Here is a 25,016-nt window from a genome sequence, read left to right as displayed (position 1 = left end):
GAGGTCCATGTGCTGCTATGTCAGAAATATCTGTCATTCTCCCATCTTTCCTGTGTCCTGTGTCTTAGGTTATCAGGCGTGCTCCTCTCAATGCCAGTTAAAAGGCAGGTGTCAAACACAGAAGGCACGTTCATTTATAACTGCACAGACTATAATTATATGTAGTCTAGGGCTTATTTCCTGAACTAGGAAGGAGGAAAAATGGGTTAGGTGGGTGTGAGTAACAAGCAAGAACATGTCTTTTACAGGTTATAAAACTACCTTGATCTCCCAGTACCAGAAATGCTGGCTAAGAACAAACAAATCAGAAAACTCTGTACAGGTTGAGAGTTGGGACAAAAACAAGGGAATTGGGAACTGTCAAGGGAATAGTAACAAGTCTCTGATCGAGGCTGGGAACTTAGTATTGCAAGCAAAAATGGAGGAGAAATATGAGGTCACCACTACAGCTTATTTGCAGAAAGATAAGTGCAACCTTGGGATTACCAGGTGAGATATTTCAGTGAGAAATAGGGACTTTAATTTCAGTGCATGAAGCGTCAGTGAGACCTCCTCCCATTTAATACTCTAACTACTTTTGGTAACCCATATGAACTTTGAGATTAATTGACACCAGAGCAGATGGAGGGAAGAGGTCTGAGGTGAACTGAGAGTCATTTAGGAAAGAAGATTGAAAAATCAGTCCTCCATAGCTCAGTGAGAAAGTAGACAGGAACCATCTCCATAAAAATACCTGAGTAAGGAGAAGTGAGCAGAACAGCTACTGAAATGAGAGCCAGAACATGTGGGGAAGGGTTCCTGACCAGCAGGGACATGGACAGCCCAGGAGAACCTCACAGGTGGGTAACAGGCAAAACCACAGAATTGTTTAAAGTGGGAGCATGGTCCTTTCATGAAAAGGACCATAAACAACATTATTCCTGGCACAGCAGAGAACTGGGCTCTATGATCCAGGATCCTCCTGTGCTTGTAACTTCAAATTGCCTAACAGGAATAGAACAGGAGCAAAACAAAGCCTTTGGCCACTTGTTACTGGAGGTCTGTGGAATATTTTCACAGCAGTTGCAATGCCAGAAGCTCCAGTGTCCTGGCTCAACACCAACACATTCCTCTGCTATTTAAGTCCCCCCCGTGGTTTCACTTAGTAATGCTACTCTTTGCTCCCTGTCCAAAAATTGTGGAACAATGCTGCCTTTTTGAGCTTAAAAATGTTTTCTATTTACTGAATTGCTCTTCAAAACATAGTATAATTCACTCTAGAGTGTAACTGTGTTGCATTTTAACCTGCACAGAAATAGCATGTGCAAGTGTGGAGAGAGGATGGGAGAAAAAATAGCAATACAAAAATATCCTTATGACAACATTGAGCCCAAGTGAGAAATATTACCCTTATTTTACAGTAGGAAATTTTTGATTCTTTCAATCCATAAACAAAAGGGTTTGAAACCTTTCCCATGAAAACACAATAAACAGGTGTGGTTTGAGGCTTTGCTATCAGCTGTAGCTTTTAACCAGTCTCTGGAAATTTGGTCTTGAATCTTTTTTATGAGCCTTTCAATGAAGTCTAAAGTTGAATTCTGGCTTTTCATCAAGATTAGAGAAAATTAATGACCCTGGCCTAAAGACCCTAATTTGCACTGGCAGGCTTGGAGTTTGGAGCAGCATGAATTTCCCAGGGTGTGTGTGTTGGTGACTGTTAACCTGCATTACCAGTATTGCAACAGTGCTGGATCCTCCCAAACAAGAATCATGACATGTCCTATCCCAGATCTGTATCTATGGATGGCAGATATTGCCTAGAACAAGGAATCATTATTATTATTACTATTATTATTATTACTATTATTATTATTGATTCTTATAGCAATCACCAGACAGCTGAGCTACTCCCACAGCTGCATTAGGTACCATGACTAAAATATGCAACCCTTTTGTTATTTCATCTTCTATGAGAAAAGTGGACTGTCATATTTCAACAGACGATTTTAAGCACATATTTCTCAGTAAGTATGTTGGAAAATACAGCTCATAAAATGTGCCTTGCTATTCCAGTTTTGCCTATATTCAGTATTGCAGCCAAGTTATACAGACACCTAAAGTAGCTCCAGTCAAGATGGGGTCCTGGAGCTATGCAGGTCGCATGGAGCAAAATATGCAGCAATCTGCCCTTAGAGTGGGGTAAATTAGTCTTCACAGAGCTCTGCCTTAACAAGTTGCTTTAATATTTGGATGGAATTGGGTTAGAGATGGCTTGAGTAGAGCTGATTCTAAGCACAAGCCAAGTAGGCAGATTTTCAAGGGCATTCACCACCAGGACGCAGAAGCTGCTGAGATAAGAAACTTTCTGCCTAATTTTGCTGTGCCAGAACCCTGGGAAGGGAAGGAGAGAGAGGTACAGGAGGAAGAGATTTCCTGCAGGAGCTGCAGGAACAGCACTGGCTTCCCACCACAGCTCCTTCCCAGCCCCTGGCACAGCCAGGCTGCAGCTCCTGCTCCCCAGGGCGGGGAGAGCTTCAGGTGTGCCCACCTTGGAGGGGTGGCGGGGCTGCTGAGGGCAGGGACCCCCTCTCACAGCAGCCACGTGTGCAGCAGTGCCTCATGCAGCCCTGCAGAGGGATGGGGGCTATCGCTGGCTCTGATGCCTTGGCCAGACCCTGCACCCCAGGACAGGTTTGTTGCAGAGGAGCTTCATGGGATGGGGTAAAATTTGGTCTCCTAGATATCCTGGAATCACCTTCTGAGGATAACTACTGAGGTGTTGAACTCAGTCCAGGGGTTGTAGCCAACAGTGCTAAGAAGCGCTGCAGCACTTTGAGCAGACAGGAGTTTCCTTAGCACCACAGGCTTTGTGTCCAGCCATTTCTCTCTGCTGTCAGCCTGCCAAGATGTGATAAAAGTACCAATAAGGGCAGGTTGCTCACTGCCAGGATGGAGGAGATTCCAGGTCAACCTCAGAGGACAATGAGCTTTCCTGGGCAAGGGCACTCCTACACTAGGGGCTGCACTTAAAATCACTGGCAACATTCTCCTAGAGCAGGTGCTGGCACAAATCTCTGCAGAATTTTATTTCACTCCTCAGACTCCCTACACTCCCTGACACTGCCCTTGCAATCCATTTCAGGAGCCCACTCCTCATCCATCAACAATTTCAGCCTCATCAAGGCTGTATCTGTGCCAGCGACAGAGTAAAAACGGTTCCACTTCTCTGGGACGAGGTGGCATCAGAATGTCCAGGGAGCCCTGGGAGGAAATTACCAGGAAGGAATCCCAGCACATCAGAGAGGAGAATGGGGAAACTTTACTTTCCCAGGGGGCAGGTGGCTCGCAGAGTGCTCAGGGGCTGCGGCAAGGCTGTGTCCGCCAGCCCGCTCCACCCAGAAAGTGTCCAGGACGTGTCCAAGGGCTCCGGGCCGGCTCCGAGGGCTCCAGGCCGGCTCTGAGGGCTCCTAGCAGGCTCCAGAGGCTCCGGGCGAGCTCCACGGGCTCCGGGCCGGCTCTCGCCCCCGGCAGCTGCTGTCGGCAGGACGGCTCCGGCCAGGAGAGGGAGCCGTGGCCCCGCGCACCCCGCCTCGCACCCCGCCTCCCCCGGCCCGACCGAGCCGGCAGCAGCGGAGGGACGGAGCTGTGCCTGCTCCTGCTCCTGCTCCGGCCCCGGCCCCGCTGCCCCGCAGTGACCGCGGCGGGACCGCCCCGAGCGCCCCCGGAGCGCGGCCGCGGGGAGAGCGGCAGGCGGGGCGGAGCGGAGCCGGGGGCGCGGATCGGCCACGACGGCGAGGAGGCAGAGGAGGAGGAAGAAGAGGAGGAAAAAGGAGAGGAGGAGGAAGAGGAGGAGAGCGCGGCGTGCCGGGCACAGCTGTGCGCTCCCCGCGCCCTCAGGTGAGCCGCGCTGCCCCGAGGGGGCGCGGGGGACGCCCGTGTTCCTGTAGGCGTGGGCGTGGGCAGGGACAAGGGACAAGGGAGCCTGTCCCGCCCCGCCCCGGCCGTGAACTTCCCCGCACGCGAAGGGAAAGTTTGTGTCGGAGGAGGCGGATTCCAGCCCCGGCGCGGGGGGAGCCGGGCGGCGGCGGCGCGCAGCCGGCAGCGGCCCCCGCTCCTCGGCTGGCACGGGCAGGGGAGAGGAAGGAAAGAGGAAGCGCTCGGGAGAGCCCGAGGAGCAGCGCCCGGCGGCTACGGGCGAGGGAGGACAGGTGGGCACGGTGACAGCGAGCGTGCGGGGCCGGGGATGCGGGAGCGGAGCGGGCGCGATGGGGCTGGGGATGGGGGAGCGGAGCGGAGCGGGCGCGATGGAGCCGGGGACCCCGCGGACCTCGGGGGACCCTGGGCGATCCCTCGGCGATGCCGCCGTGTGCGGGGACCGAGCCGAGCCGCGGGATCGCGGGTTTGTGTCCGCCGCTCCTGCGATGCCCCGGTCCCCGACATGCGGAGGGATTCGCTTCAGTTCGCTCCCGTGGGCCGTGGAGATGCCGTGGGGATGCCGTGGGGATCTGGGCATTGCTGGCTGGAGCGCTACACGCGCTGGGAAATGCAACTTTAATTTTCATCCGGATCGCAAATTCTTAAGCCTCTGATAGCTGCTCTCTGCTGTCAGACGGGTCTCTGAAATGGAAGTGGGGAGAGGAAGGGGTCAGGCTTAAGCCGTAGCCGGGAAATAAAGTGAAAGAGGCATGTGCAAGAAAACAGACTGGAAGCTATTAGATGCTGGCAGCAAGATGGCCTTTGCTGTGTTTGTTGGGGGCAGCTGCCCCCTTATGTGAAGCAGGTTTTCTTTTTCTTTTTTTTTTTTTTTTTTTTTTTGGGGGGGGGGGGGGGGGTGTATCTGGAGGCAAACTGGGTGGTTTCCTAAAAAGAAGGGGAGAAAGGAAACCATCAGTGCTTCACTATTTCAGGTGTCCCTTTTCTGTGCCTATGTCGCTCTCCCCTGTGACAGTGGCAGTGCTTGTTCCTCACTCTGGGCTGGTTTCTTGCAGTGTGCCTGTACAGTGCTTGGCACAACAGAATCCTGATCGTGGGGCCTTGGGATGTCACAGTAAACTGGATTATAAATGCCCTCTCACATACACACTCTGTCTTTTCATCCTGACCTCTGCTTTGTGAATAGCTGGTTATAGTGCTTGGATAAAATTCTGGTTGGCTTTACAGATCTTTCTTTTCTTATAAAATGATGGATTTTGTTCCATGCATTCCGTTTTTTGCCCTAAGAAAGGCTTTTCACTTCTGGATTTGTGAGATTGCAGCAAGCTCCTTGTATTATAAAAACACTTATCTCCTTCATAATTAAAAAGTATTATTTTCCTGACACTCCATTTTTAACTGTGGCCCTCTCGGGCAAGCAGAAGTGTCACCCAACACACGCTTCCAGGATTGTGAGGTGTTATTTATTAACTCTACTGTGGAGAGTCCATATCTCATAACTTAGAGGGTCATTTATAACAGGTTGCTTTTGGCAGCTCTGGAAGATTTACTTGCTGTCTTGTATTCCTTGCAGGAAAGGCATCCCTTGTTTTCATGGAGAGCATCACTCCAGCCCACAAGCTCTCGGGTGGGCAGGCTTGGTGCTGGAAAGGCTCCTGCTTTCTGTCTCCACTGCCTGTCTGTGGTGAGCAGGAGACGGCAGGCAGAGAGGATTAAACTCTAAAATACAGATATTCTTCCCTGGAAGTAGGCAGGGTGTTGTTGCTGGGATCACCCTGTCTGGAGGAGCAGCATCCTAAGGATGTAGGATAATGGGGGACGTGGAGAGTAAGCGTGAGAGGACTTGGGGTGGTGGAAGCCTGCAGGGCACTGCAATGACTGGAAATGTTGAGCTGGGAAGGTGGGAGCTGCCGCATGGAGCTGCAGGAAGGAAGGGGCTGTGGGGTGAGAGGCTGTGTTTCTGACTCCATGCCTCTGTGCAAGGCAGAGCTGCTTCCACAAGCCCTGGGATTGCTTTCCATGTCTCTGCTTCTAGCTTGAGTTCAAAGTGTCTGCATTGGATATGGTGCTTGCTGATGTCTGTCCATGGCTCCCCAGAGTCCAGAGGGTCCTCTGATCCCTCCAGGGTGTGGAAGGAAAGCTTGTGTGTGAACACTTCTGGGCTCTCCCCAGACACTGTTGGTCTGTGCAGGTATTCTGCATTTGAGCATGAGCCTGTGCAGTGGGGATGAGCACTGCCCTGCTCTGGGCCCCAGCAGCCTCATCCCCAGCGTCAGGTAGCACTACCCCAAAACACCTGGCACCACAAAGCACACACAGATAAAAGAGACTTAAGAGGAGTGGTGTAGCAGCCTGGATACTTGGAGGTGTGGGAAATGCCTCCCTGCTGGCCTCAGAGCTGTAATTTTAGCTCTAAAATAAGCATTCAGGAAGAATGAGGCAGAAAGATTTTGTCCTAGCCTTATTCCTTCAAGACCTGCATGAACCAGATGCCAGCTCTAGGGAGGAAGAATTATATTCTTTATTCAGAATAAGAGTCCAAAATTTGAGTTTTTATTCCTCCTTCTCACTTCTGCTTGAATTTCTCTGTTGGTTATTTTGGCAGGCACATGATTCATATTTCTTTCCCTGTGTGTCCTGGGTCTTCTCTCTTGTCAAGTGTCCTCCCATTTCAGCAAGACTGACTTGGAAAAACTTGCCATAAAGCCCTTGTGACTGCTGGTGTGGGAGAGCCCCAGAGTGCAGGTTGCATTAGCCAGGTGGACACTTAGGAAGATTATATCAGCATGTGAATGCATTCATGTCTTTTTTTTCCCTTATCCTACAGTAATGGGGAGTGCTTTGGGAATAAAATTAGAAATAGGGAAAAGCCTATATAAGCTGAAATCTGTGAACAGCGCCACGTTATCTGGGAACTAAAACACGTTCTACAGTGCAGCTCTGCTCTCCTCCTCCTTCCACTCTCCTTCTCTTGACACAGCTCATGGATTTCAGTGCCCCCATGAGCAGAGCCTGTGTGCTGTGTGCTGGTGGCAGCCCTGCACCTGGAGGGAGCTGGAGCATCTCTGGCTGGGCACAGTGGGGCAGATGCAGAGGCAGAGCTGGCTCAGGTGTGCCATGCCCTTCTCCCTGCTGGCTCAGGTGTGCCATGCCCTTCTCCACACCCTGCAGGAGGCTGGGGGGCTATGTGCAGGGGGGGCTCTGCCATCCACGGTTTGTGGCTGCTTTGTTCTGCTCCACCACCAGCAAAACGTGCGGCCGAGGTTCCCTGCTAAGCTGGAACAAAGCAGCCGCTTCTTTTGGGAGGTATTTTAGGATTTGTCCCCCCCCCAGCAGTGCTTTTGCCAGGCACAGGGCTAATCTGATGTTTCTCAGCATCAGTGCTGGTCTGTGTGAGGCTTTTGCACGCGACTGAGCCAGATGAGCTCAGAGAGAGGGCAAGGAGGGAACTGATTTGGGGAAATTGCTTCAGTGGTCCCTGCCCTTTGGGGAATTTCAGTCTTGGCCACTGTGTTTACTGTTTCAGCCTCAGAAGCTCCAATAAGACACATGCACAGAATATGATATTCATAATTTTGGAGTCTGATTTTACAGAAAATAAAATACAGGAAAACGAGTGTACAAGTGTGTGTATTTTGTTACAGGGTTCTCTAAAAATAGTTGCTTGTGAAACAGTATTTTCACTACAAGTGAAGAATCGTGTCTTTAGTCAGTCCTTTGTTAACCTAACAACTCTCAGTTTCATCAAATGGGAATATATCCCCAGGAATTCCTCTGACAAAGGTTTCCCCTGAGTCTGGATGATTATCCAATTACAATTTAAAGAAAATTACAGCAAGGATAATTGGCTAAAGATAGAAGTATCTGAGAGCGTTAGGGAAGGAGAAGGAGAGAGTGAGAAAGTGAGAGCTTCACTTTCTCATATGAGTAAATGAGAATTATTTCAGTCCTTAACTTTTGCAGTGAGTGGATTCAAGGTCCCTGGTGTTTGAATCTCCCTCCCTCTTCCTCCCTCCTCTTCTCTTCCTCCCTCTACTCTGCCTTCTTATGTGTTGACTTGATATTTAGATGAAAAAGTTACATTGATTCTTATGGAATCTTTTTACATTTACATGTGTTAACAAAATGAGGCTGTTAGCTTAAATGCTCTATTTGCAGCGGAGAATGAGACATTTCCATGAATCCTGTGCTCACTCGGGGAAGTGGTAGGTGGCTCCTTCTCCTGGGAGCACTGGGAAGGTGCCAGAGAGCCATTAGCTTGGAAATCCCACCCAGAGCGGGGCCGTGGGAGCTCCCAGCCCTGGGTGCGCGGAGAAGGAGCCCCAGGGCTGTGCCTGGCGGGACCCTGCGTGCCCAGCGCTCCCATCCGTGCCCATCGCGGGCACTGAGCTGCCAGGGCACGGTTTCCACCTGGTTCTGAAGCGTTGGAGGCTGCCTGCAAGCCCACTCACATTTGTCATTGCTAGCAGCTCGCTCAGGGCAGGCTGGGCAGGCTGTGCTGTTTAACCCTTGCAGCGCTGGCCGGCTCAGGGGTGCAGCCTGGCAGTGCCAGGTCACAGCATGGCACCGGGCTCCCCAGGCTGCTCCCTGCACAGCTTTGCTGAAACACAAAGCTACACCGTGAATCATTCACTTACACAGATACTTAAGGAGCCTCTTCAGCTTTACTCAGCCAAGGTGTTATCAGAATTAGAAGAGGGCTTTAAAGAAAACGATTAGGTTTTAATACCTCTCTCTTTATCTGGGAAAGCTGCTGGGTTTGCTTTTGTTTGTTTGTTTTCCTCGCAGTTTTCTTTAATCCCTTGCATTACTGAAATAAAAGTGTGGTGGAGTGTCTTGCCTCTCTTAGGGCTGATACCGTTTGTTTAGAGGGATGCGAGATTTTTCCTGCGTTCTGAGGAAGCTTCTTAGGTATTTGATCAATTTCTGTGTAAAGGCTGGCAAGACTGTGACTTAAATGTTTATCCTTAGTGCGACAGGATGTTGTGGAGTTGTTTAACTGTATATTTGTAACAATTATGCTGCTTGGCAAGAAAGACATGTTTTCTTCTCAGAAGGAATTTTTGTTGGTTTTCTTTTTTTGGTCTTTTTCTGCCTGTGAGTTGTGGTTATAGCTGCCTTTCTTTATCATTTTACTTTTTGTTGTAGATGTAAATAAAGAACTAATTACAGTTAATCTCAGTGCAAAGGAATGAAATTTTAAAGCGTGAAAAATAACACCCATCTGTTGGATTTGCAGTAACATTTTGGGGTTTGCCTTCTACTTGGAAGGATGCCAAAACTTATCTTGCTCAATTTAAAGTTTTCTTTGCAGTATTTAAACTGGATTTTTAATAATTTATAAAAACAAACAGAAAGGAAAATAGCTTTTCAAATTATGTTTGGTCATGTTCTTCATGTGGTGGCTGCTAAAATGTGAGCAGCTCTAACTGAAATGAGCCAAATTCTGTAGGAACAGGTTGAAGACCTTCTGGAAAAGCATCCAATTTTCATAACAGTGCATTGCATTTCTCTGTTTCCTGCTTGCTGGGGCTCAACTAACCAAACCAGCCCCAAAATTACTTGTTCCAAGGGACCTGTTCCTTAAGTAGCTACTATTTAAGATAGGCTCAGAACCCTGGTTTTTTGTGGTGGGTATGCGTTACTTTTAGCTCCATCAGCTCCACTGACTGTTGAGCTTAGGGAATTAATCTATACTTTGCACTCATATGTTATCTTTCATCTCAGCATCTCTAAGCACTTTAGAGATATTAAGATGCACTGCTGTGGTGTGAGATGGGGAGAGGCTGTTCTAAATGTGGCTGGGGAAACAGAGGCACAGATTTCAGAAGCCTCTGCTAATGCACTCAGTTCAGGGGCCAGCCATTTATAAGTTCTCTAATGCCTGATTATCAGGGAGGCACTACACTTCTTCATACACTGCATTTGGTGATTGATGCCTATATACAGATTTCATGTTTATTAGCCAGAAACTCATATTTCTACTCTAAACTAGAGACTGTTTTAAAATCTTCAACCTTAGAGACTTACAGGAGCCTAGTAAATGGCAGTGTAAGAAGTCCAAATTTCGAGTTATTTTTTGGCAGGTTAGTCCTGTTGCAAAAAGTAAAACCTCACCTCCTTCCCACTATAGTAACATCCAGAGCCCCACCTACATGAATTTATTAGCAATCTGTTGAGTCAAAGCTCTGAGATGTGTAAAAAATACTTAATTTGTCAGTGAGAGCCGTGCAAATTCACTCTAATACAAATAATTTGATTTGTTCTGTTGAGAAATAGCCCCTCTCCCCTCAAGCACAGATATCTCCCAGGCCTTGTTTTCAAGAAGGGATCTGGGTAGTGGGAGGAGGATGTTGCTGCCCAGCTGGCAAGCTGTGCAGGTCTTGAGGGCACCCAGCCTCTCTGAATGAACACAGATGTGCTGCTGCATCCCAGAATGTGTTACTGCAGCAAATTGTGCTGGTTGCATTTGATTTGAGCTTATGTGTTGGGGTGACTGAAGGACAGAGCTCAGACTCCACTGGAATAGCATCCCAATGGACTTGGATGGGATTTCCCCCATATCCATTCTCTTGAAGAAATAGCCCCAGTGCATTTACCTTTCTCCTCCTTCCTTGTCCTGTCTCAGGTTGCTGTGTGGAATTTTGGGAGCCTGGTTAGCTCTGGTTCCTTGGGAGGTTTCACACACACAGACTGCTGACCCCATGGAGAGACAGAAACGCTTTTCTCCAGGCTGGCTGTGTCTTCCTTTTCTCCCATTGCACAGGGGAGCTGTACCTTGCACTTCAGCCCTCTTGAATAGTCCAGGAGAGTCATGTTTCTCCCTTAGAAATGTTTTTTGCCCCCTTATCTGTCAGGTGCAGTGACTCTGTAGTTGCTGACATGAAGTGTCAAAGAGCAGAAGGGAAACTCAACCCAGCTGTGTTGGTTTTTGCATGGCCCTGTCTCCCTGTGCTGTTGGTGGGAAGGAGGGGAGGGGCTGGGGGAAAAAAAGGTGTTTTAAGGGCTTTCTTTTCTCATTATCCTCTTCTGGCTCTGCTAGTAATGAATTCACTTTGTACCTCTAAACTGAGCCTGTTTTGTCCTTGGAGTGGTTTTTTTTCCTGGTCCTTATCTAAACTCATGAACCCTTCATTAGTTTCTCCTCTCTCTGCCCAGCTGTGGCACAGGAGGGGAGGGTGAGTGAGCAGCTTTTGTGGGTGCCTGGCACTGGGCCAGAGTGAAACCATGGCACCAACTTCCCAAAGATGCTCAGTGATTGCTTCCTCTCAGTGCAAAGATGGGAGCCAGCCCAGGGCTGGGGTCAGCGCAGATTTGAGAATATGAAGGCATCTACTTCCTGGCATTGAGGTTGCTCAGACATGAACATTTCAGAGGCTTTTCAGATTTTTGGCTCTTTGCAGCAGGACTTCAGTGCAGAGCAGCATTTCCTTGTGTCTCTGCACCTCATAGCCTTTGGAAATGTCAGCAGTGCATGTATTGCCTTTTGTTTGTCATTCAGCTGGAGAAATGAATTCATTGCCCTTGTGAGATCAATCATATTCTCCCCAAATAATTAATATTGATGACAGTCACAGCATACTGCTGCCTGCAGCTCCATCTCAGCTTTCCCACTGTGTGGGTGCTGTGGGTCACAGAGCAGACTTTCTCACAGGAGGCTTCTGGACTTCAAATTTCAGGGTGCTGTTCTTTGAAGGTTGAATTCCAAGATGCACTGATGGGGCCAGTGCAGGCAGAGCCTGAGCAAGTTCCCTGTGATGGTGCAGCCAAATATTTGCAGAGGGAAATGTTACAGACATGGGGAGCAAAAGGGAATACACATCACAGGGGGTGAAGGATTGTCTCACTCTTGTTTCTCTTCTCCTCCTTTTTTCTGCGTGTACACAGCTTTTTCTAGTCCCCTTTGCAGAATGCAGCTATACTCTGCTGGCCAGAAGGGGACAGGTATGCAATAGAAAGCTGCTCTGAGAGTCACCAGGAGGACCAGGTGGGTGGGTTGGAAATGTGGAGGGCTGGAAGAACCTCCAGAGAAATGCTTTTAAGTGAGGTGCTGACTTGGGGGAGGCTGGTAGCTCCTGGGCCTTCTATTTTTATATTGCTTTAAATTGATTGATGTGTAAAGCACACTTGGAGCAGCCTATCTGAGCTGCAGGACAGGGATTGAAGCATCTTGATGTCTTATTCTTGTTTGCTTTTACTTGTAAGGTTAAATGGGATTAAATTAACATGATTAATATAAGTACCAGGTGTGGAAATGCTGTGTGGCCCAAACTTGAAAAAGAAAAACTATTCTGACTGGCTTTTATCCTTGAATATTTTGCTCATCCCAGGATACCCAGAGTCACTTGAGGGAATCATTCCTCAGGGGGAGCTGGGCTTCCCCACTGGCAGCAGCACAGGCAAAGCTGGTAGTGCTGGAGACATTGAGGAATCTGTGGCACCACGGGAAAGCAGATTCCTGGGAAGGGAAGGGAGAGACAGTGATGTGCTCTGGAGCATGGTGATGCTTGGAGGAATTTTGCCTGTTGTGTCCCTCTCTGGAGGAACAAGAGGGGAAGGATGTTGTCTGAATATGGAGCAGCCACCCTGGGAATCTGGTGCTCAAGCACTTAGTGGGAAGGAGATGAAGGAGCAGGTATGTAGCTGCCAGCAAGGGCTTGAACTTAAGAGCAGAAACTCTTGGAGTGATTTTGGCACTGAGAGCCTGTTGCAGGTGGTGCTGAGCAGGGCTGGGTGCAGCCCCTGGTGTGACACGGGAGGAGATGGACAATGGGGCTGCAGGGCACTGGCTGGACCAGGCTGGGCTGGCCAGGAGACGCCTCCTGGGAAAGCTGCTCTGGGTTTGAGAGTCCTGGGCCTGTCCTGAAAAGGCATTCAGCCCATCTGAAAACCTGCTCAAGTCTGCATTGTGTTCTCTGGATTTGGAGACTCGTGCTGAGCTGGCTGGGGCTGCTGCTGTGCAATGTGATGCACAGTGTGGATGTGCTGCTGTGCTCACTGGGGCAGTGGAACACCCTCCCAGGGAGGGTAGTGGTGCTGCTTACATTGTAGAACCATTGCAAAGGTCAGGAGGAGAATGTATAAATTAATCCTTGTTCTCAGATGTCTCCAAGTGTTCCATGAAAAATTGGAATTTTTCCACTGAGGGGGGATCTCACTTTGGATTCCTTGGGTCTTCTCAGGTCTTTGGGCCACACTGATTGCAGATTTCCTTTTTTCTGTGCAAAGATTGGTTTTTCTCAGTTTATTTTGTGACAGCACAGTATTGTGTGTGTTTCTCAGAACTCTCCCTTCACTATAACATAGCTGTCCAAAATAGAAGCATTGTGTCTGTCTTCATGGAAGATCTCGGCTCTCTTTGAAGCACTGTTGGAAACTTTTCATTCCTTGGCTATTCACACATAAAAAATAGACTATCTTAGCTGGATACCTTTTGCTTGAGCACAGAAGTGCTCTTGTAGCTCAGTGTTTGAACTGCTCAGTGGCCAGCGTGGATCCATTTGTAATCCATGCTGTTTGATTTTATAGCTGTGGCTCTGCTTGCCCCTCTCCAGCCCACTCCACAGATCTCTAGGCAATAGTCCCAGCTGCCTGTTTGACTTGTCCAGGTGTGCATATTTTGTAGAGGTGACAGAGAGCTCGTTTATTTTGGCTGTATGAAATGTAGTGTGCTCTGCCTGCTAAATTGGTGGCAGAGCATACTCAGTGGCACCCTGGACTCCAGCAGAGCAGTGTGCAAAATCTGTAGCATTTCTGCTTTTCCAGGTCCTGAGAGGACCCCGGGAGAACTGCAAAGGGAAGAAGGGTATTGCAAATTTATTCAGGTATATTTTCAAGCTTCCCCTCCACTTCTCTCCACATGCCTAGATTGCACTTCTTTCTTTTGTCAGGGTGAAAAAAACCTCTGAGTTCTCATTGTTAGCATTAAATCTGCTGAGCCAAAAGGATGCCAGGAGATGGTATGTAAGTGCCAATAGCAAATCACAAATTCCCTGCCTGGAAATCTCACCTCCATGTCCCAAACATTGGCACTGGCAAATCTTGCACTACCAAGGAAGCTCCCAGGGATGACTCACTGTGAATGAAAGTCTCCACACTTTTTCCCAAGCCTCTGAGCTTGAGGGGAGGCTGCTGCCAGCCCTGCCCTGGGGAGCCCTTGGTGCTCCTGGAAGGGCAGCCTTGCTTCTGCAATTTGTGCTGCTCTGCTGAAGGAGAAATAGCTTGGGATCACCTCCCACGGTGACTCTGGAGCATCAATGCTGAGCTTGTTCATCCCCATGTTGGGGATTCTGTAAAATGTCATTATTAAAAAGCCATCAGGCTGCAGCCCTTGGCCTGGATGTGCAGGCAGGGAGCCAGGGAAGGGACATGGTGGGTGACAGGCAAAGGGAGCCAGCTTGGATGCCTGGTGTCGTGTCCTGAGCTGGCTGAGCCACTGGTTAAGAAGACTGTTCTCAGATTTTCTTGTTGTGTGTTTGGTTTTGGTTTGGTATTTTTGTCCTCCAGGGTACTCAGTGTACTGTAAAGCTGTGCGCCAGTGGCCAGGTCTGGCCAAGCAAGGCAGGAAATCCTTTGTGCTGGTGACAGGAGACACCTCTCACCAGGGCAGCTTTCCATCTGACCCCCACTAGTTTAATTCTTGTTCCCCTCTGCAAAGCAGGTGTATAATATCTGCCATGATTCTAGCTGGTTAAAAGCTTTCAGGCTGCCCAAATTTCAGCATTTCCTGTGGTTCTGATGACATAAATGACTTTTGTAATAGAAAAATTTCAGAAAAAAATTCCTCTCAGCCTGCTGTGATGACAGGCAGGCGATGCCTGGTGAGTGCAGCCACCCTGGCACAGGTGGGACTCCAGCACTGATTTTGCAGGTCCTGCATTAGATGTATCACCAGTAGATACAGTGACTGGGTCACACCAATGGCTCCTGTGATATCCCTGATTGCAGGGCAGGCTTCAGCTATGCTTGATCCCTGCTGAAATGTGACTGGCTGTTTGGGAACTGCTGCTGAGACAAATTGGGCTCCCTGCCCTCAGGAGAGATGTGAATATTTTATCCAAGGACAGCGCTGGGCCCTCTGGTCACTGTGCTGTGTTTGAAGTGATGAGTGTGGCGTGGCATGCACGAGAGCAGGGAGAGTGCTGCCAGCTGCTCTGTGTGCTCCTCATCACGCTGCTCTGGATCCCTCCCTGCTCTCTTCCTGGGAGCTGTCTGGGGATGAAAATTGCCGTTAATGTGGTTGTTCCTGCTGGGCAGTAAAGGCTGGACTTCCAAAAGCTGTGCCCTGTCTTCCTGCCTGGGTGTCACAGTCTGTTCCTCTGGAGGGCTGTCCCTGGCACTGACTAGTTCTGGGCAGGACACAGTGGGACCGTGGGCACCACAGCAAAGAGCAGTGCCAGGCAGTGCCCACGTGGCCTCTGGAGGAGATGCAGGCTCAGAGAGACACTGTGCAGGCTAAGTGGCACCAAGATGGTTTATGCTACAGTAATTCCTCCTTTTGTCTGACTTACTCCTGCACATACTGAAAAGCAAAAGTGTTTCCTGGGGGTCTGAAGGGCCTTTTCCCATTTTCCATTAGTGTTTTTGCTGTTACTTTTCTGCAGCTGCTTTTTCAGGCAACCCTTTGTCTGCCTTTTGGATTCTTTGAATTTACTTGAACTGTGCATCTATTTTTCCCCGTAAGAAAACCCAGCAGACTCATGGAGCAGCCTGCTGCAATGCTGCAGTGGGATGGTGCAGGGACCCAGGGCTTGTGAGCGCCCTGTGAGTGGGAGCAGAGAGCTGAGCCCCTTTCCTGAGCACCAGCTCTGCTCTGAGCCCACCAATCAACCTCCATCTCCAAATCCTTGTGGCATAGAACCAAAGCATTTCCCAAGCTAGCCCACTCTGGATTTTGCCAGCCTTCCCATGTCTGTGTCCCATTTTTGGGGGCTCTCAAATGCTTTTGAGTTGGGACAGAACTACAGAGTGAAAATACTATGCAAAACGTGCTTTGGCTGAAATTTTTTATTCCTCTTTCAGAAACTGCTTTATTTTATACTCCCTTTCAGTCAGAGCACTTAGTGGCAAGGTTCTGAAGGGCGCTTTTGTTCTGCAGGCCCTCGTGTGACTTCTCCATGAAAAGCAAAAAACCTATCAGCTCTCATAGAGGCTTCTGGTTTGCAGGGACAAAGGCATTTTTCCTGGAAAATGCAGCATTTTTCTGTAGAATTGGTACAGTGTCTTTGAGAATAGGTGTGCAGTAGTTACTCTGAGTGCAGTTCTCTTTGTTAATTACTTGACATCTGTCTTTGCTTTTATAATTGCTGGTAGAGTGCGTGGGCTTTGCAGAGTCCATGCTGTTAAAGGCAGGAGGGATTGATGCCTTGCTGAGGTCTCTTTGGCAAGGGTGTTTTGTTAAAAGGTGTTTTAAATAAAAATATTAATTTTTTTTTTTTTCTGACAGAAAGGCCACTTGTGACCAGTATAAAATGAAAAAAATTAGACTTTCCACCCCCTTAGTGTTAAGAGCATGAGACACTTCCATGATTGTGCTTCCTCCCACTTTTCTTTGCTCCTCAGTAGACAGAAGGTGAAAGTTTGTAGTAAAAAGTGCTCTGGAAGGAAAAGGGAACAATTTCTGATTTGAAACAAAGTGAACATTTCAAGTGAAGTTCCTTAAAAAAACTCTAGCAAGGGCTGTGATGGATCATTTCTCTAACCGCTCTATGAATTATTATTAAAATGTTAATTTATGGAGACATTAAGAGCACCTCAGAGTATATTGGTCTCGTGAGAAGTTCCTGGAGTGCTGAGGATGTATCAGAGCTCTCCAGCTGCCTCCTGGCTGCTCTGATTGCCTGCTTGCTAGCTGCAGTGTGATTTCTGAGCTGGTAGGCTCTCCTGCTCACTGATTTTATTCTCCTTTTACTTTTATTTGCACTGGGTGGATGCAGCTGGGAGGAGCCTTCTGCTGCAGCCTGGGTTTGCACTCCCTGGCCTCTGGCTCCTTTGGTGTTTGGTGCAGTTCTACGGGATTGCACAAGGAGTTCATCAGACAGCGCTGGAATTGCATCACAGGCAGGAAAAATGGCAACACGCTCTGTCCTGTCACGAAACACACAGGCAGGTTGCTGGGAAAGGTTGACAAAACTCTTCTGTTCCTGGCAAGACCAGGGTGGGTTGTGGTCCTGTGGTTCTTCAAGGCATTGCAAAACCCACCTCTCTCTGCAGCAGGATGCTCTTCTCCTGTGTCACCACAGAACTGCTGTGGGAAGACCTTTTTATTTGGGGGGATATCACAGGTTTGGGGCTGTTTGGGTTTTGGAATATTTTTGAGTAATCCTGGAACCGGATTTTTGAGTAATCCACAGGAACAGAGCTGAGCTGGCAAACTGTGGCATGGTCAGGGCATCCAGGAGGGTGTGATGGCTCCCCTTGACCAGCCCTTGACTCTGTGCCTGTCCCTGCCATGGTCCTTTGCATTTTGTGTAGAGTAGGAGCAGCCAGGGCTGTGGTCAGCTGTGTCCCCTCTCTGTAATGGAGAAGTTGCTGTAATCTGACAGGCCCTGTGTCTGTCTGTCTCCACTGATAAGATCTCTGGAAAGCCTGGAATGAACCAAAAGTAAATAATTCTGTGTGTGAGGCTCCTGATTTTATAGCTGGGTAGAGCAAGAAAAAAAGGATTTTCCTGCTAGTAGGCAGAGCATGGAAATCTTGGATACCTTGCTCATGGGAACCTGGTGGCTCTGTGAGACAGTTGAAAGGAGCATGTTCCTGTGAGCACAGCTAATGGATGTAAATATTAGCTCACTGCAGAGTTCATGTATCACCCAGTGAAATGTAGTAGTTTATTTTGGCCTCAGGCCACGCAAATGGCCTTGCTCAATACAAGGGAAACTCATCCAAAGTCCGTAGTGGTTCCTGCTTGCTTCAGGGCTGAATTCAGTCTGATTTGTGCAAAACGCAGGAGAGAGTAGCTGGAAAATAAGGGTGAGTTAGGACACGCTGTGCATTTAGCTAATGACAAATGGAGAGGGAACCATGAGGGATCTGGATTATGGGAATGATTCCCTGCCACTCTTTACACCCCCTTTCTTCAAGCATCTCAATTACCAAAAGTTCCTTAATTCCTACCAGGAGTGCAGCATGCTGGATCTCGCTGTCCAATCTGATGGCATAACAATGTTTTATCTTTCTTCAGCATTTCCAGGTGGTGGGAGTACTTAATATTGTTTCTTCCCTATGGAGTCTTAAGTAACATTGGGAGCTGGTTGTAGGTGGCAATAGAGAGAGGTTTGATAAGCAGCTGGTATTTCAATTTGGAAGAAGTGGTAGGGGGTGATCAGCCCTCTCAGCTGGACCCCAGGGAAAAAACGCCTCACTTCCTTCCTTGCTTCTTGGCCATTTTTGAAAGCCTGATGGCATCAGAGGCAGTGTGCAGCCCTTTCCATGGACTGTGCAGGGAAGAACAGGCATGCTTCAGATTTCCTTTGTCTCTTTGAGATGAGCCCAGCAGAGGGAAGGCATCGCACAAAGGCTTTTCAGATGTAAGCCCTGAAAAGGAAGGATTCAATATCCGCTGCTGGGCTTTGAGTAGTGCAGTTCACGTGTCCCGTTCTTGTTAATCTCTGCAATCTGTGCAGTCTTAGGTGTTCTCTGCCTATGCTCAAAGCCCTTCTGTGTACTGCATATATTCTGGACAGGTTTTTGAGGGAGATGTTTAAGGGAGCTCTGTGGCTTCTCCCCCCGCACTTTTAACACACCCTGATGGAGCAGGTTTCTCTGTCATCTCATGAGCACATTCCTGACAGTATCACCATGCTCATTACTGCATCTGCCTGGCAGAGCTGAGATGCTTTGATGAAGTTCAGCCTTTTAACCATCTCTTCTCCCTTTGTGATCTGACAGCACACAGGAATATCAAATGTGACCTTAACCCCTTTAATGAGAGCATCTAGTAGATGTCAGTTTTCATGACTACCAGCTTATAAATTGCATCTTGAAAAACCTAGAAACAGAGGGATATTTAATTCCAGTGAGTGAGCAGCTCTGAGAGCCGAATGCCAGATACTGGAGTGGGCAGCCAGTGAAACTCTGGCAATGTACATTTATCTCAAATTACAGGAAATTGTGTTCTGTAGTGGGAATGGAAAAGTTTGGGATTGTTTCTTGCTTATCACTGCTGCTTAGAAAGGATAAGCCTTTGTTTAGATCCTTTCTGAAAAGTGTACAAACCTGGTGTTTACCTACAAGTTCCAAGGAGGGTTTGACTGGGGAGGGCCGGTGAGGTCTTGTCTTGTCTCCACTGCCTGCAGGAGAGGCTGAAGCAGGCTGTGGCAGCTGGCCCCTTTGCACGTCCCTGGCAGCACACCTTGCCAGCTGGGACTGCTCTGGTGTGGTGTCCTGTCAGTGTCAGACACACATTCAGTGCAGATGTGCCACAGCTACTGCGAGCGCTCTCTGCGCTTATTCTTAGAGGTGACCAGAAGGAGGTCTTGGCAAAACACCTTTTTTGGGAGTCAGAGCTTGGGGTTTGTAGCCTGCAAACATCCATTTGGCTCCTTGTGCTCCTGATACAGACCATTCTGGTGACTTGTCAATGAGCTGGGCTGTCCTCTTCAGAGCCATCACCTCCCAGGCTTGGCAAGCTGCCTGCAGGCAGAGTGATGCTGCCATGAGGGTGCTGTTCTTGAGGAAACTTAATGAAATAAAACAGGGGTGTGCCAGAGTTAAACGGTCACAGGGTGAATGGAGGAATAAACACACATAGTTTAAAAATGGCCTGCAGTGGTAAAAGAGTGTCAGATAACCAGGTCTGTGTGCTTTGTCTCCCAGGATGAAGATGGTCAGTGTCCTGCTGGTTTCGCTCTGGCTGTCCATGGTCACCCTTGGCAGAGGCTCAGGTAAGGACATGGCATGTGATGGACCTGCCCACTTCTGTGCAGAGAAGAAAACTGTCTGCAGTGAGTTTTGAGCATTTGCAGTGTTTCTGGATTAAATGGTTGTGTATAAAATACTGTAGTACAATGCATGAACACAGTGTGGTATGAAGAGGTGCGTGAGCAAATAGCAACAGCACCTCCACCTAAAAGTGCTTTCAAACTCCATCTGTGCCCTGTGTCAGCATCATTATTGCCCTTCTGTGAGGGGTGAATCCAGGGCTTGGCCCATGGAGCTGCCTTGTCCCTGAGCTGCAGGAAGGACCCAGGCTTGAACCTGAACTCTGCTATCCCTGGCTGGATCCGGAGAGGACTGAGATTCAGCTCTCCAATTCTGACTCATGCCTTAGCAATGCAAGGGGAGAGGGGAACTTGTAGAGTAAGAGGAGCTCTGATACCAGTCTCACTGAGTCACTTTCCTGACAGGAAATATGTTGTCATGCTCGCAGCTCCTCTGGCACTCGTTCAGCCCAGCTCTTGTGAAGAGGCAGATTGTGCATGTCTCGGCTCCGGACTTCCTATTTGGGGGTGGAAGGAGACAGCATGATTTGCAGGAGGCAAGTGGAAAGGGGGAGGGAGGAAAGAACAGGAGCTGGTTTTATGGGGGGAAATGCTCAGAAATAAGGGTTGTACAGGGATTTGACGAATCCCCCCATGAACTCTTGTCCCTCTGCAATGCTGGCAAACAAGCAGTTACAATATACCCCGAGCAGATGAACAGCTCTTCTGTCATTCTCTCTTGGACCACACTGAATTATTGTGGGCCAGATTCACAACGTGCACTTCAGCAAGGTTCATCTCAGTGCAGTGTTCGTGGCACAGGCTGAAGCCTGGGAGGTTTTTCTCCTTGGGCTGCCCAAGGGCTGCAGGCACTCACAGTAGGCTGTATTTTAGTGGGGCATGTCCCATCCTGGGTGACAGTGGCTGGGTGGAAGTGGTGAGCAAAGAGGAAACAGCAAAGGAGAAAATACATGGCCTAGGTCTCCTCCAGTGAGCCCTAGGCAGTAGGAGTATGTGGGGAAGGAGGGGCCCAGGGACATGGATCTCAGCTGCCGGCTGGGAAAATCCCTGCTTTGCTTGTGCTTCTGGACAAGCTGTTCTGCTCTCCACCAACGCAACATCCTCCTCCTGCTGAGGCAGCATTACAACACCCCACGTGCAGTCATCTTGGGATTTTGCAGAAATGAGAGGTAGGTGCAATTGAATCAGGATTGCCCAGGAAATGTTAGAGCAGCTCTAGAAGCTAACACAGTTGGCTGGGAAGAAGCTGATTTCAGAAATGAGCACCCTGGCATTTGGGTCACACAGGCACGTGCCAGTTGATCTGGCAGAACCAGAGCCCTCCATGCATTTCTGCAGGGCATTTAGTACTTTTTAAACATACCTCCTTTAGCAGAGATTTGTTGTACAGGGTGGCCAGAACCCTTGTAGAGTGCTGCAAGAATGTGAGTCAAGTCTCAATACATGAGACACATGGTCAGTTCAAATACACATCTCCTGCAAATCCACTGCAGTGTGTGCATTTAATTTCCTGCAGGTCTGTGGGTGTCAGATGCACTCTTCAGTTCAAAGCTTCCTATTTGTGCCATGGACTTCATAAACCGGTTTGGACTGTCAGAATGTCCTTTGTTATTCAGATGGGCTTGGATGGCTGTTTGTACTTGGATGGAGGGGCAGCCGTCTGTGCAGCCCTCTGTTTCACTGCAGGGTTTCCTGGGACTGGCACCAAAAGGAGACTGGAGCTTGTTTCACCCTTGCAAAGTCATAAATACATGGCAGTATGGTAGAGTGGCCTTGTTCTGGAAATGTTACAGCATTTGGGCTTGCTTTTCCTTCTTGGAGCAGGGTATGTGGGTGGGGGGAGCAGAGCTGAGCTTATCTGGAGTGAATGCAGAAGGGCTGTGCACAGCCTGCAGCTGCCCTGGTGGTCACCTAACATCAAGCAGGGCCATGGAAATGGGCAGCTCTCACTGGGGAACCTGGTTCCTGGGATATTTAACATGTGTGACTTGGTTGGGATTTGTCATTTCAGCTGAGTGCTTTTCTGTGCTTTGAATGTAATGCTGTATTGTTGGGACCAGCTCTCTCTCCAGCCCAGGCTAGACTGAGGAAGGCTGGAGGCAGGGACAGGAGTTGTCTTGTGGTTGCTGCCACTTGTCCTGCTCTGCCATCCTTCCCAGTGGAGCAATCTGATCAGCAATAATGACCTGGGACTACCCAAGCCAGGGCTACCAGCTCTGCTGAGTCCTGAGTTCTGTGAGCTTACAGAGGAGGTGAGGAACCAACACTTGCTAAATTTCAGCTCTAAAATACCAGCATTGCTCTGGCTGCAAGTGGCCTTTCCATCCAGTTAAGCCACTATGGCTGTCAGTCTCTCTGGCAGTGTGTCAGAAAGCTTTAGCATTACTCTTCCCCCTGCTTCCTACTGGAGAAACAAACCCACAAACTTTATTTCCCCTCCAGATTTTGCCTGCAGCACTGTGGCTCTAAACATCTGTTCTCTGGGCTCTGCTGTTTCTGCTGCGTATGGAGGCTGGTGCTGAAACAAAATCAGTCGCTGAAAGGGAGGTGCAAGCTGTTTGAGGGAAGAAATGTGATCTGAGTAGTGTAGAGTAAGAGATGCAGAGCCTGAGACTGAACTGGTGCCTGAGTCTTCCGTCTGCTCATGCTGATCATGTGGGCAAATCTTCTGCTCTTGACAATATCCTGACCAGCAGTGCATGGAGTGCATGAGTACATCACTCATCACCTTTGGGCCAGTGTTTACAGTGGTAGTCAAGGTCTCCCTGCCTAGCTAAGCCATCCTCAAGATGGAATTCATGTTGTAGGGTGCTTCATGAACCCAGATGTTCTGATAGCCAGGGAAGGATAACAAAAACCCATGGACCCAGGTCTGGTTGTACAATACTTTCTTTGGCACTACTGAAGTCATATAAATATGCACTGGCTCACAAGAGATGAAAAACCAGTCAGACAAAGAACATAACAGCCACTATGAATACAGAATAAAGTTATCTTCTTGTTTCTGAATGAAGCTGCCAGTGTTAGATACGAACTTATAAATAAGATGTGGCTGTAATTGTGCTTCTTGTTCAATTTTTCCCTCTCTGCTAACCAGGCTGCTCTCTCACCCTCCAAGAGCTTTCGTAGCATGAGGGCTGGGGAAATGACCATGGTTGGGAGTACTGTCTTAGGGGATTGCAAAAGCAGAAGAATATTGTTGCCAGGAGAGGAGGAGCAGCCTCATGCTGGTTATCTAATGGACCCATGTGGTGTGAGCAGGTACCTGCAGTGCATAAACAGCCCTTTGGTGGGGGAATCATCATGTGTGCATAGGAGATGCCTCTGTGGCTCCCTTGGGGGCTATCAGACAGGCTGTGTGGTAGGATGAGCCCAGGACTGGGCCAGAATGATACCCCAGCATGGCAGGCAGTGGCTGGAAGGCAGCCAGCAGTTTCTCTCCTGGGAGCTTTATTTCAGGCTTTGCTGTTATTTGCTGGATTGTGAACATGTCTGTTTGCACTCCCCCATATCAAAGGCTTTCAGCTACTTTGGTTTTTGATGATTATTGATGTCATCAATGCTTTTGGGTTCAGGTGGTAGTTGGAGCAGTGGAGTTGTGGCTGCAGTGAGAAAGAAAGAGAGGTCTAGCTCCAGAGGTCAGAGCCACTGCCTGCACTGTCTCTCACGAGTGCTGAACTGCACTGTGGATCTCATGCTTAGCAGAGAGGCAGAACAGTTGCTTTTGGCCAGGGGAAATTTGCAGATTAATAAATTACTGTCTGTAAAACACTTTGAAGATGGAAAGCCCTGTGCAGCTCCTCAGGATTATTGCTATATGGCTCTTACTCTACTGATGGGGCTCCAGTTGCCTTATTTTCCTTATGATTTGTGACAGCCCCAGAAGCTGAGAAGCTTATTTTAGTGTGTAAAGTCAAAAGAAAAACAGATTAAACTGCATTATTGTTTTCTAAAGAGACTAAATCCCTCCCCCACCATCATCTCCTGGGATTTCCTGACTTCCTCCTACTCTTCCAATCTCAGCTTCTTGCTGTCCTAATTTAGGACGTGATTTTATAACCATCCATACCCATCTGTGAGCTACTGTGGTTGTAGAAGTTTATGGCACTTGGGAGCATGAAGTCATTGACACTGAGGGTGTTGAAAGCTGCACAGCCCTGGAGTGGATGGAGATAAAACCCGTGGAGCAGAGCTGACCTGGGTGCAGACGAGTCCCCACAGCCGCCAGCCTCCCTCCACACCAGCCAGAGCTGTGCCCACTGAGGAGATAAAACCTCAGGTCTGCTTCTTGTCAGCTGAGGAAATGGGTTGTGAGGGGTGAGCTCTGTGCAGGCATCATGGTGTGACCTGTCTGCACTGAAGTGCAGGAGTTTGTGGAGGAAAGCAGCCCTTTCTGGGTCTGTTGCTGATACAGCACTGAACAGTCACCTTTGCCCCTGTGTGTGTATCAAATAGGGCATCAGAGAGCTGTCATGTCCCCCTGTCACAGCCACAGTGCTGTGCTCTCACTGTCAGAGCTTTTGTGGCACTCAGGTGACTGCTGGACTCTTGGTCCCTTTTAGTTCATTTTGCTGCCTGCTGTGTTTATTTGGTTCCCATCCTTGTCTGGGGACAGCTGCTGCAGCATCTTTGTAGTGCAGACATCCCTGTGGGATGGACAGGGAAGAACTGCTGACTGTATTTTAAAGCAGGCAACAGAGCACCTGGCTAAGTGCAGGGACTGGGCTGCATGGGTTTAGCTAAGCAAGCCTGTTGGCAGAGCCACGAGTTCAGCCTGGACCTTGTCACGCCCCAGTGCGGTGTCCCAGGCACACAAGAGCCCCTGCCAGCTTAAGCACAGCTCAGCAGTGATGCTGATCAGATAAACCCCCTTTTCATGCTGTCTCTCCTACTTTGCAATGGGGTGTTCCATTTCCTGTACCTCTCCGCTTCCTTTGCTGCTCTGCTTTGCTTCATGCATAAATTTTCTCAATGAAGTGGGATGGAAAGTAGCTGTTTGCTCTTCTTATCCTTCAGGGAAGCAGTTCATGCCCCTACCTTTATCGTTTTGATCTCAAATTTAAAGAAAGCCTCCAGAAAAATATGTCAAGCTTGCTAGACAAATCTGAATATAAATTTTTTTTTGTTTTTTCTCTTTGGCCTAGTTGCTGGGGGTAACCAAAA

At 48.8% G+C, this 25,016-nt stretch overlaps 1 protein-coding gene across 3 annotated transcripts in view; it reads left to right on the top strand.

The window, feature by feature from the left end:
- The first annotated feature begins 3,615 nt into the window (after positions 1 to 3,615).
- Positions 3,616 to 25,016, top strand: part of IL1RAP (interleukin 1 receptor accessory protein) — a 50,329-nt gene continuing 28,928 nt past the window's right edge. For 2 of the 3 annotated variants that reach the window (XM_064721111.1, XM_064721114.1), the window contains exons 1-2: positions 3,616 to 3,876; positions 19,729 to 19,796. In XM_064721111.1, coding sequence (XP_064577181.1) covers positions 19,730 to 19,796 — 67 coding nt within the window. In that variant the 5' untranslated portion in view covers positions 3,616 to 3,876; position 19,729. Of the gene's footprint in view, positions 3,877 to 4,031; positions 4,188 to 19,728; positions 19,797 to 25,016 lie in introns of those variants that run through there. The other variant, XM_064721112.1, reaches the window with a different exon arrangement.

Source organism: Zonotrichia leucophrys, chromosome 9 (genome assembly GCF_028769735.1).
Source record: "Zonotrichia leucophrys gambelii isolate GWCS_2022_RI chromosome 9, RI_Zleu_2.0, whole genome shotgun sequence".
Classification (NCBI taxonomy): domain Eukaryota; kingdom Metazoa; phylum Chordata; class Aves; order Passeriformes; family Passerellidae; genus Zonotrichia; species Zonotrichia leucophrys.
The sequence above is the reverse complement of the archived record's forward strand: the minus strand, read 5'-3'. Positions and strand labels throughout refer to the sequence as shown.